At 36.2% G+C, this 12503-nt stretch overlaps 1 protein-coding gene across 1 annotated transcript; it reads right to left on the reverse strand.

Annotated features, from left to right (window-relative positions):
• Nucleotides 1–8899: 8899 nt before the first annotated feature.
• gadd45aa (growth arrest and DNA-damage-inducible, alpha, a) lies at nucleotides 8900–11978 on the reverse strand. The gene is made up of 3 exons (XM_055152058.1): nucleotides 11819–11978; nucleotides 10731–10965; nucleotides 8900–9678 (listed from the first exon to the last, which is right to left on the reverse strand). Exons 1-3 carry the CDS (start codon nucleotides 11917–11919, stop codon nucleotides 9565–9567), a joined length of 450 nt encoding a protein of 149 aa, XP_055008033.1. The 5' UTR covers nucleotides 11920–11978; the 3' UTR covers nucleotides 8900–9564.
• Nucleotides 11979–12503: the final 525 nt, after the last annotated feature.

Here is a 12503-nt window from a genome sequence, read left to right on the forward strand (position 1 = left end):
TACCAGTATCCAAATCTCTCTGTACAATATTTTCATCTCACAATACGGTATTTGTGATATTTTGTGAATTGTGAACATTTTTCCTTTTAAAATGCCCCCAGAAGCCATTACTGTATTTTCCAGACTATAAATCGCCCCAAAGCATAAGTCGCACCAGCCAAAAATGCATAATGAAGAAGAAAAAACATGTATAAGCGGCACTGAATTAGTCACACTTTTTCGGGGAAATTTATTTTACAAAATCAGAGACCAGGAGCAGACATTTCCTGTGTAAAGTCAAGTTCTAGTAATAAGAATAAAAGAGAGAACAACAGACTGTTAACGTCACATATGAACAGTTCTTCAGATAAACTATAACATAAACAACAGAACAGAACAAGTTTAACCAAACTCTCCATCTCACTCCAAATCACTAAATCCATTCAATTCTTCATCCTCGGTGTCACTTCTGAACAACTCGACCTCGACCTCCGGAGGTAAACAGAGCGACGCAAACTCTTCTGTGTCTCTGTCGTCAGACTCAGCATCAGTTCCAGTTAGAATTATTCGGGTCTTTCTGAATCCCAACAGGATGGTTTCAGTGTCACTGAAGTCCAGGTTTTGTTCATCCATCCAGTGACTTCAGGAAAGTTTCATGGTGCATCCTCCCGGTTACTGTGGATCTATGTTCTTCATCCTCACTTTCCACCAGTCCCTCACAAGTTTCTCACTCACTCCAAACTCTCTTTCTGCTGCTCGATTACAGTTTTCAGCTGAATATTTCACTACTTACAGCAGGACAGAGGCTCTTTCTGCAGGAGACATGTGCAGTAGAGTGAAGTGACAGTGGTACAGGAGGAACAGGAGCAGCAGATCCTCACACACAAGACTAGAACCTCTCCACACTTCAATGTGAACATTTTACCACCAGAAGATGTCGCAGGAAACACCCAAACCATGAACAAAATGCAACTTATAGTCAGAAAAATATGGTAGTTCTATTATAATACAAAGAATGAAAGATTTAAAAGTGCTTAATAACAGTTATTTCTTCATATAGCCAGAACTGAATCTGCAAAGGATCATGGTCTATGTAGTTCCCTCTGTTTTTTAGCTACTACTGCCAGTTTTTCCTTCAAATTATAATGTATTTGAAAAGAAAAATCCACAAATGTTGAAGCTGGTCTTTATAACACTAAATCCACCCTTGAATTTTCTGTTTATATAAACAAAAGTGCTTTTATCTGCCCCTTTTATAATCCTGTAGCATGCTGCAATACATCTGCAATACATGTTTGTAGAGTAGCTAAAGTGGATCGTGATACTTTCTCATTTCAATGAGTCGAACAGAAACTGTATTCAAGAGTGATTAAGGCACGGCACGTTTATTTGTCCAGCACAATTCATACACAAGTGCTTTAGAGAATAAGAAAGACATTAAAATCACAATACAAACATACCAAACCATAAATAATCAACATAAAATGAACATTAAGAGAGAAGAAGAGGAAAAGTACGGCGAAACAGAACTGCTCTGAGTCTGGATTTGAACAGATAAACTAGTGTCTCACATCTCATGAATACACAAAAAAATCAATATCTTTAATTAATAATCTTTAATAATCTTTCATTTATATCTTTAACGTGCCCATGACAGACCACACATTTCACCAAAAACACAAATAAAATCACTGTATTTAAGATTTAACTTTCCTTTTCCCAATTTGGCCATTTTTTCAGGTTTAAAATTGTACTTCCCGGTTGGAAATCATGACGTCACACTTGGGAATTCCATAACTGTTACCTAGCAACCATACTGTAATGTACACTGGGCCAAAACTTCTCTAAAGTTTTCAGAAAGTATCATTTGATGAAAAAACACAAGTAAACACCTTTATTTTGTCGAGATAACGCTCAAAGTCACAGAAAAAAGTGATTCTTGGGTGTAACTTGGGACGAACTTGATGTTTTTGTATGTTATATGTACATTTAGAACTCTTTACTTCATGATATTTTCAACATATTTTACAGCTTTTCTTCACAATTTGCTTCTTGTTTCGTGTAAAACTATAATTTATATTTGCAGCAGGTATTTGTATTGTCACCATCAAATGAAGTAGAAATGTCACAAACACATGATGTCATACTTCGCTGGAGCTCATCTCAAAACTATGTGAGCGTGTGTTGTTTTTGAAGCCAGCGTCTGTTTAAGTCTGGACTTTTCTTTAGTCATCTGCAGCAGTGTTGTTTTCAGTTTGGTGATGACATGAAACTGAAACAAAGAAGATCAAAAAACACACATCACTCTCTCTACTCTATTTACTTTCTAATTTGTCATGAAGTCCTCTTTAATTAACTGAAAATGTTCAGTGTTTCCACAATACGGACAGTTTTATCTCTGCATTCATACTACCCCAGAAAAATACTGTATTGAGTGTATTCAGGTTAAAAGTGCACTGTGTAACTTTTTGGGAGTCTGTAACCTGCTTGTTTCTATAGACATGTCATTGCTCTGCCTGAAATGTTCCACAGTGTGACATTAAACAGCTCTACTTTATATTTATTCAATTACAGGGGGTTTTATGGCTCAAAAATACCTCGAAAAACAAACATTGTGACTGTGAGTGGGGTCGCCTCTCCACAGATCTGACCTGTAACTTGGTCTAGTTTGGTCTCCATGGAGATATAAAGGTTTAATACCATACTGTGAAACATTCCAACAAAGTAATAACGTCTCCATGGAGAAAAGCATCTGACGGACCTTCCACCGTTAGTATTGTTAAAAATTGATGCTGTTGTTCATAAACTACCAGCTTATTAACTAACTACTACATGTTTATTTTAATAACTGCTTTATAAATGGGCCCGGTCAAGCAGAAGTAAACATCAAGGTCAAAAATTCAAGTTAATGCATCTGATATAAAAATGTATTGAACAGATACATATGTACTCTAGTTTATGAAACTGTTGACCTTTTTTCTGTACCATTTTTGGTTCTAAAGTTCCATATGTTTTAAACAGACCATGTATGAAACATGGAACAAAAATTATTTCCCAAATTTCAAAGACCTGCAAATCATGTCAATAAATTGATATATTTCATCATATCTTGTGTCATTCCATCTTTGAACTGTTGATGAAGGGACATGATTTTTCAAAAAAAAAGTATTTAAAATGATAAAAATGTTCTTGGAAGGACTGACATATTTTATAGAAATAGTTTCCTTTCATTTTGAAGTAATATTAAAGTATTCAGAAGAAAAAAGCAACAAATGATGTAAAATCCTGCACCTTCTACTTGTTTGCACAATTTTCCCTCCGTTACCATGACCTTTCTTAATAAAAAATCTCATGACTCAAAAAGTAAGAGGTTTTTCAACCTAATCTTGTACCATATGGTAGAAAACTATATGAAGCAAATATTCAAACCAGTTTGTTAAGGATATGGAAGTGAGAACCAAGAGTTATCACTGTTTGGATTTATTGCCCAAAAAGTGCTGCATATTTCATTCCCTCCGTTAGCGACATTAGTTTTTTAATTTTTTGTCAACAACTTGAAAGAATATCACAGGTTTAACTTGACCCTGTTGGAGTGTAACTCTTTCCTACATTCTGATACTTTACTTATTTCAATAGTCCCTCTAGTTTCTGAATAAGAGACATTTGAATGTCAAAAATCTGCCCCTGTTTCCCTCCGTTACTGCTTGACCGGACCCAAATATTAATACTGAATAACAAATAACTAGTAGAGCGTTTAGTTAGTGGTCAATTTGCAGAGTGACTAGATTTTCAAAATAAAAAACTGAGACATCCTCAGTTTTTGTAGGTTGGTAAAAATACAATTTTTAAACAAGTGTATAATTAAGGAAAACTATTTTGCACTTGGCACTAATGTGAGTCAATATAGTTATATTTTCTTTGTGCAGCTCAAAAATACCTAGAAAAACCAACATTCTGACTGTGAGCGGGGTCGCCTCTCCACAGATCTGACCTGGAACTTGGTCTGGTTTGGTCTGCATGAAAATAGACAGGTTTAATGCCATACTGTGAAACATTCCAGACAAAGCAATAACAACTCCGTGAAGAAAAGCATGTGACAGACTCTCCACCAGAAAAATGACCCAGTGCACCTTTAACTTCTCTCATTCTCATTTAAAAAGTTACACTTGTTTTATTGCTCAAAAACACCCTGAAAAACAAACATTCGAACTGTTAAAGGACTCGACCCTCCACAGATCTAACGTGTAACATGGATACCTGCTTCTGCTTGTTTCTATGGAGATAGTTAGATATGTTTAATGCCATACAGGGGAACATTTCAGGTAAAGCAACATCTCCATGGAGAAAAGTTACAGTGCATCTTTAAATAGATGAACTTAAAGATGCATTGTGTAACTTTTCTGGTGAAGGGTCTGTCAAATGCTTTTCTCCATGCAGATGTTATTACTTTGTCTTAAATGTTTCACATTATGGCATTAAACCTTTGTATCTTCATGGAGACCAGATTAGACCAAGTTACAGGTCAGATCTGTGGAGAGGCGACACCGCTCACAGTCAAAATGTCTGATTTTCTAGGTATTTTTGAGCCATAAAACCACCTGTAATTAAATAAACATAAGGTAAAAATGTTTAATGTCACACTGTGGAACATTCTAAACAGAACAATGACATCACCATAGAAACAAGCAGTGTTGGGGAGTAACAGATTACATGTACTGGAGTTACATAATCAGAGTACAAATTATGAGTAACTGTATTCAGTTACAGTTACTGTTTCAGTGAGTGGTAATTGGATTACAGTTACTTTGTTGAAATAAATGAGATTACACGGCGGTATTTTCCTGTTTTCACATTTTGGGCTATATCCCTTTCTTTTTTCTTTTTTTTTTTAACCAAGTCTAAACCAGGAATAATTCAGGATTGAACCAGAACTGAACCCAGGACTAAAACCAGGTCTAAACTAGATCTAAACCAGGACTAAACTAGATCTAAACCAGGACTAAAACAGTTTTTAACAGGACTAAATCCTGCCGTGTGGACGTGTCTCCTCGTCTTCTATCAATAATATTTTTTAATTTGGTTAAGTAAAGTCTGGGCTTTTTATTTTCTTTTAGCAGAAAAAAAACATTTTATGTGAAGATTTCCTCGTCTTTGCTTCTCTACAGAAAATCAAGTAATCCAAAGTATTCAGATTACATTACTCACTTTAAGTAATTTAATGGATTACATTACAAACTACATTTTGGGGTATGTAATCTGTAATTTGTAAGGGAATACATTTTAAAAGTCACCTTCCCAACACTGGAAACAAGAAGGTGACAGACCCCCAACCAAAAAGTCACACAGTGCAACTTTAATGTTTTTTCTTGTTTTTGTTCAGCATGTATGTATAGATTTTTTTACACTAAAATAAAACACTTAAATTAGAATTCTTATTTGATATTATCTTTCTTTCACCTCTGTACTTTCCAGGTTGATGCAAGATCAGCTGCTGTATTTGCAACCTTATCAATAAAGTTAGAAGAAAAAAAAAAAAAAAGGAGTCAGTCAGCAGCTCCAGCGTGTCTTTGGCCCAGTTGGAAGGGAAACTACAGCACGAGTTATTACACGATATGAAAACAGGCCAGCTTTTCTTCTGTTTTTTTTTTTTTTCCTTCTCCTGCTTAGAGTCTGTCATGTGATTCCCCGTAGGCACAGTCTCAAGGGCAATGACAAAGCAATATTTCAAAAGACAGGCCTGATGCAACCTCTGTCTTATGTAGTAAATGACACAAATGAATTTAAACGAAATAAAAACAAACAAAAAATGTATACATAAACGCGAGGAAAAAATTTTGATGTTTCATAACAAAACCATCTGATGTAACAACCTACAGACAAATAAATACATAGAAAGAAAGAAAGAAAGAAAAAGGTGCAATAAGGTGCAACAAGTCTGTGAAGGCAGAAACAAAAGAAAAAGTGCAATACTAGAATACAAAACAACTACTATTCATTAAAAACAGTATGAGTAAATAAGTAAACAAACAAATGAATAAATAAATGTTGTTTCTGTACTTTGAATTGAACACACACTCATGTTGTAACCAGAATATTATTTACTTAAAATCAAGAAATACATAAATACATGAAAAAAACAACAACAATATGCAGAGAACTGGTGAAAAGTGCAATCATGCAATACAAAAACATCTACTGTAACCACCACATGATATGACTGCAAATACACAAATAAACAAGCAAACACACAAAATGAACACATAAAAATAAATAAATCATGTAAATACAAGTCTGTGAAGGCAGAGGCAAAAGAAAAAGTGCAATAATAGAATACAAAACCACCTGTTATAACTACTATTCATCAAAAACTATCTAAGTAAATAAACAAACAAATTAATAAATATTCTTTCTGTACTTTGAATTGGACATAAACACCAGAATATTATTTACTCCAAATCAAGAAATACATACATAAATGAAAAGTGCCATCAAAGCACAGAGAACTAGTGAAAAGTGCAATAATACAATACAAAAACATCTATTGTAACCACCATATTATAATGCTACAAATACATGAATAAACAAGCAAACAAACAAAATTAATCAATAAAAATCAATAATGTTCTTTCTGTTTGAACTGGACAGGTGCAACACATCTGTGAAGGCAGAGGCAAAAGAAAAAGTGCAATACTAGAATACAAAACCACCTGTTATAACTACTATTCATCAAAAACTGTCTAAGTAAATAAACAAACAAATTAATTAAAAAAATGTTATTTCTGTACTTTGAATTGGACACAAACACCAGAATATTATTTACTCCAAATAAAGAAATACATAAATAAATGAAAAAAACTTGGAGCTGGACAGTGCGCAGAGAACTGGTGAAAAGTGCAATACTGTTTTGCTTTTTACCTGTTCTAGTCACCAAAATATTTACAGCAAATAAATGAATAAATAAAAACTCCAAAATATTTTTCAACTTTGAACTGGACAGGTGCTCTTTGTCTTGTCCTTGTCATAGTGCAAATAATTGGTGAAAAGTGCAATACTAAACTAAGCAGACACCTGTAACCAGCTGTTTATTTACTTTACTTTAATAAATATTGTTCATTCTATTATTTGAAGTGATCAGGTGCAATACTAGAATACAAAAAACACTTAAAAAACTACAACCTCACGCTGTTTTGAACTGGACAGATGCAACAGGTCTGTGGAACTGAAAAGTGCAATACTACTATGCAAAAAAAAACACCTCCTATTCATTACAAACAGCCCGAGTATATAAATAATCAATTGAATAAATAAAAGCTCTTTCTATACTTTGACAGATGCGACTTGTCCGACCTGACACAGAAAAGTGTTGAAAAGCGAGCAGTGTGAATGAAGCTACAGAGCCAGAGCTGCTGAGCGAAGCAGAATCCAGAGGGGTGGGTTAGGGATTATTGTTGCGAGGTGGCACAGGGGCCAGCGGGGGCAGCGTGACCCCGACCTCCGCACGTGACCCGCCTTTACAATCACCCGCTGAAGGTTCATGCTGCTTTTAAAAGGAAAGTACACTGCTTTTTACTCAGGGTGTGTCAGGTGCATGGACTGAGATAGAGTGTGTAAAGAAGTGGACTAAAGGAGCGTGACGTCACCTACAGCGCATGGATCCAGTCAAATGAAGCTCAGCGAGGCAGGAAGGTTATACGAGTGAATTTAAAGACAGGTTTCATGTTAGGAATATATGAACAAACTTTTTAAGATCAAAATGAGGAGGTTGACAGCAGCAGTTACAGACAGAAAGTTGACAATTTTTCAGTATAAAGTCAATTGGAGCCAGAGTTGATGGAACCGTAAACTTGCGGGTTAAGGATGTAGAGATGGATAACCAGTGTTGGGGAGTAACAGATTACATGTGCTAGCATTACATAATCAGAGTACAAATTATGAGTAACTGTATTCAGTTACAGTTACTGTTTCAATGAGTGGTAATTGGATTACAGTTACTTTGTTGAAATAAATGGATTACATGGAGGTATTTTCCTGTTTTCACATTTTGGGCTAAACCAGGACTAAACCAGGTCTACACCAGGTCTAAACCAGGACTAAACCAGGTCTAAACCAGGTCTAAACCAGGACTAAACCAGGTCTAAACCAGGACTAAACCAGGTCTAAACCAGGTCTAAACCAGGTAAACCAGGTCTAAACCAGGACTAAACCAGGACTAAACCAGGTCTCTAAACCAGGACTAAACCAGGACTAAACCCTAAACCAGGTCTAAACCAGGTCTAAACCAGGACTAAACCAGGACTAAACCAGGACTAAACCAGGACTAAACCAGGACTAAACCAGGTCTAAACCAGGTCTAAACCAGGACTAAACCAGGACTAAACCAGGTCTAAACCAGGATCTAAACCAGGTCTAAACCAGGACTAAACCAGGTCTAAACCAGGACTAAACTAGGACTAAACTAGGATTTAACAGGACTAAACCATGCCTTGTGGACCGTGTCCCCTCATCTTCTATCAATCATATTTAAATTTGGTTCAGTAAAGTCTGGGCTTTTTATTTTCTTTTAGCAGACAAAACATCTTAAGTGAAGATTTCCTCGTCTTTGCTACTTTACAGCAAATCATGTAATCCAAAGTATTCAGATTATGTTACTCACCTAAAGTCATTTAATGGATTATGTTACAAACTACATTTTGGGGTATGTAATCTGTAATCTGTAGGGGAATACATTTTAAAAGTAACCTTCCCAACACTGTTTGTCCTTTACATCTGATGTGTTGGTGGGTGTTATAGTCACTGTAGGCATGCTCTGTCTGACCTCTACAACACTTGACAACACTACACACATTATATTACATAATTCTAGCCTCATGTTCTCGCTTACCAAATATTGTTATGCTCAGAAACAATACAAGAGAGTAAATTCTGGTCCAAAAATACTCATTTATTGACAGCAAATACATGTGTCAGAATTCAGATTTCGCAAATAGTTAAATGTAAAAAATGCAACATAAATATACTTAAATACCATTAGAAATAACTTAAATTGTAACAAAAGAACTATGTGTATAATAATAATATTAATAATAATAATAATAATAATAATTGCGTCAAGAAACAGTCCATATAGGGAAAAAAACACAGAATGTCTTCACTGGATGCATAGCCCTTCCCTTCTTAAATTACAATAATAACATTAACAATCAAACGATGCAATGTCCAGTGTTTCGCAAGTGCTTTATTTAGTGAGAGAAAGAGGGGCCAGACTTTCAGGGCCCCTCGTTTTTTTTATTTGTTTTGCGTTTCCCCCGGCAACCATCACACGACCCGTCCGTCCTTCTGTACAGTGTCCGGTTTGAAAAAGGCACGCTCGCTCCTCCCGCCATCTCAACTACGGTGGCTGACGGACCCCAAATCTAGCAGAGATCCGTCAAGTTTGCTTTTTTTAATCACATTTTCCTTGTTTCTCCATTTCAGCTCGGCGTGGGATTTGATCTTTGTAGCGGTAAAGTGTCTGTTACCGCGCTGTTCTCTGGAGGACAGTTAATAATTCGAACATGTCCAGCTTGGTCTTTTTGAAGGTGAGTTTCATCGATCGGGGAGGTTAATTATAGGCACCCATTGGTCCATGCAGCGGCTCTCTCTGCAGAAACGGTTGACCTTGCTAAGCGCTGGGTCCTTCCATGTGTTTGAATGTGGACTCTGGAACAATAAAGAGAAAAAAGAAAAAAGACATTAGTTTCCCATATCCCGTGCCAGAGGTATTTCCCTGTATTTAAATTCCATTGAAGTCATAAAGGGGTGGAGACGGCGCATGTCCTGACAAGTTCTAGAGGGAATATGAGTTTCAGTCATGTGTCTGTGTTGTAACTGCTTTACAACGGCCGCTTCCAGGATTTGATTTTCAGAGGAAAGGTTGAGCAAGTTTCCAAATGTGGGTTATATTAGGGGAATGCAAATACCCTTACGGCCGGCAAAGTGGGATTTCACAAACAGATCTCTGTGTTCTATTAATTTGTTACACTGTTGTTCTTTTTCTGTTTAAAGCTACAAGGTCAAACAGCACAGACTATTTTTGGACCCTTTTGTGAAACCTAACCCCCGAGACCCTGCACTTAAAACAACTGAACTGAAGATAATATGCTTTATCTCAATCTTTCAGACAAACAGTTCATAAATTACAATCTTAGCAATCTTTGGTTCTTTTATAGTTGTGTTTAGTCCGGGTTTGAGCCTTTTAGTTGTGTTCTAGTTCTGCTTTAGTCCAGGTTGAATCACAGTTTTTATACACAAGCATGAACGCACTCAACATGACCTCAACATGACCTCAACATGACCTCAACGTGACCTCAACGTGACCTCAAAATGACCTCAAATTCTACATTTTAAACAGTGAACCATTGTATTACTTTTGGATATCTGAGCAATAGGGCTGTACTTCTTTAGTTAAGTCGACAGAAAGGAGAAGTTAATGAGTGAGTGAGCTTAAGATTTGGTATTTATATCTAAAAAGGCTGATCAAACTCATGATTCACTAGTTCAATGAGCTTTTCAATAAAAACAGTTTCCTAGGACTCCTTTTTAGTCAACTAAGCAATCAGCAGGAAATGTCTTTAGTCGACTAAACATGTTTTTAGTCAACTAAAACTCAGAAATGTCAAGAAATCATAACTTATAACTCAACTCCCAGTATTAAACCAGTGTCCCCCATTCTCTGTTTCTTTACCCCATCAGTTCAAAACTTCGCTCCTCACCGTGACCAGGACGCAGTGTAGGTCCAGGGGCTCTCCTCCGCTCTGCCTCCCCCTCTCCGGGCCTCCTCCCCCGCACAGGATCTGGGCCAGACGCTGTGTGTTGTTCACTCGCAGGATGTTGATGTCGTTTTCGCAGCAGAAGGCCTGAATCAGGGTGAAGTGAATCTGGAGCGCCACGTCTTTCACATCCTCGCCGTCCGTGGCCAGGATGCACAGAACCACATTATCTGGGTCTCTGTGACAGGAAAACAAAAGGAGAAATTGGGGTTAATAATAGGTACCTGACCTATAACATGGTTTGGTTTGGTTGAAGATAAAAAGGTTTATTACCATACTGTGAAACATTCTAAACAAAGCAATAACATCTCCATGGAGAAAAGTATATGACGAACTTTCCACCAGAAAAGTTACACAATGCGCCTATAAATAGATCAAACTTTACTTTTGCCTTATGATGCCAAAGGGTTACATTCACTGTTTGCATCCACACCCGAAATCTGATCATTATCTGATTTCTGGAGTGATCAGATTACTGAAATGTCATGTTAACTGTTAGATCTAGTGTGAGTATTCTGACTTTTTTCTGACTGTTTTGACTAAATAAAAAGTGACAAAAAAGGGGTAAACTAATATGACAAAGGGAAACAACTTAAAGATTGAAAGAGCTATTAAAAAGTTAGTCTGAAATCCATTTTATTCACTAATTATCAAGTCATTTTATAATTACTGGCCATGTAAATGTACCCACTATTATCATTTTTATTTGTATTTTTTATCATATTGATTAATGCACAACTTCTCTCATGCATTATCCTATTGTCTTATCTACACCGCAGCAGCAAAACCACCATCCTCCACAACCTTTCCTCTTCCCCAACACCAGCTCTATCCCACTCTCCCATCATTGCATTTCTACTGCTTCAAAGTTAGGAACAAAATAACATCGGATGACGTAAAGAATGTTTGAATAAATAAAGTCGTGCGTATTTAGACTGAACTGGAGTAGCCACGAAAAATGTCTGTTTGTGCTAATACTTGAGGTCACACACGCACCGGGTTATGCAACAGTTCTGTTTTTGTATACTTACACATTGAGCGATTTGGCAGCTTCGTAGACCCCAACCGTGATACAGCCCTGTGGCAAAGCCGATGTGAGCACTTCCTCCAAAGCTTTGGCAACTGAATCCATTCTACAAACAAAACATGAAGAGTTATTTAGTATGTGGAAGTTAAAATGTGCATGTTGGTAACTTGCACAAAATAGCTGTATCTTGTATCTTCTTTTTGGGCCTAACCTTGACTCAAATCTGCACTGATTGTTTCACTCTCAACAACTCATTTCTTACGTAATAGTAGCTCACTGTGCTGCTTGATCATGACTCAGAGAAAAGCAGGGGACTTTGGATTTTAAAATAGCCACCACTACTATGATTCAGAAGATGTTCATAGTTTGTAGACAGTATTTTAGTATGCAGCAGACAAAATGACTAATTTAAATCTATTTATAATTCATTTCAAAATTTTTAATCCCTAAAATAAATAAACTAAAAGAATAGATTATCAACATTTCATCTTCAGTCTCTCAAATATAGATCATTACAAGGTCTATTTTGTGGAAAATGTTCAAAGTTGATTTTTTAAAAGTAATGCATGATCAAATATAACTTTTAAACAAATTTGGCCATAGCTCCCTTGATGTTAATGCAGTCCTAAAGTGCATAATAAAACATATTATTATGCTATTTAAAGATATTTACTGCATTGAAAAAGCAG

Source organism: Boleophthalmus pectinirostris, unplaced genomic scaffold, assembly GCF_026225935.1.
Source record: "Boleophthalmus pectinirostris isolate CB_2022bp ecotype Guang Dong unplaced genomic scaffold, ASM2622593v1 HiC_scaffold_16, whole genome shotgun sequence".
NCBI classification, from domain to species: Eukaryota; Metazoa; Chordata; class Actinopteri; order Gobiiformes; family Gobiidae; genus Boleophthalmus; species Boleophthalmus pectinirostris.

What these genes read in the sequence shown, in the direction of transcription:
- gadd45aa (XM_055152058.1), bottom strand. Translation starts at nt 11,919, where the DNA reads ATGGATTCAGTTGCCAAAGCTTTGGAGGAAGTGCTCACATCGGCTTTG. An exon ending in GCTGCCAAATCGCTCAATGT is followed by an intron (nt 10,966 to 11,818) that starts GTAAGTATACAA and finishes TTCCTGTCACAG; the next exon opens with AGACCCAGATAATGTGGTTC. An exon ending in TACACTGCGTCCTGGTCACG is followed by an intron (nt 9,679 to 10,730) that starts GTGAGGAGCGAA and finishes TTATTGTTCCAG; the next exon opens with AGTCCACATTCAAACACATG.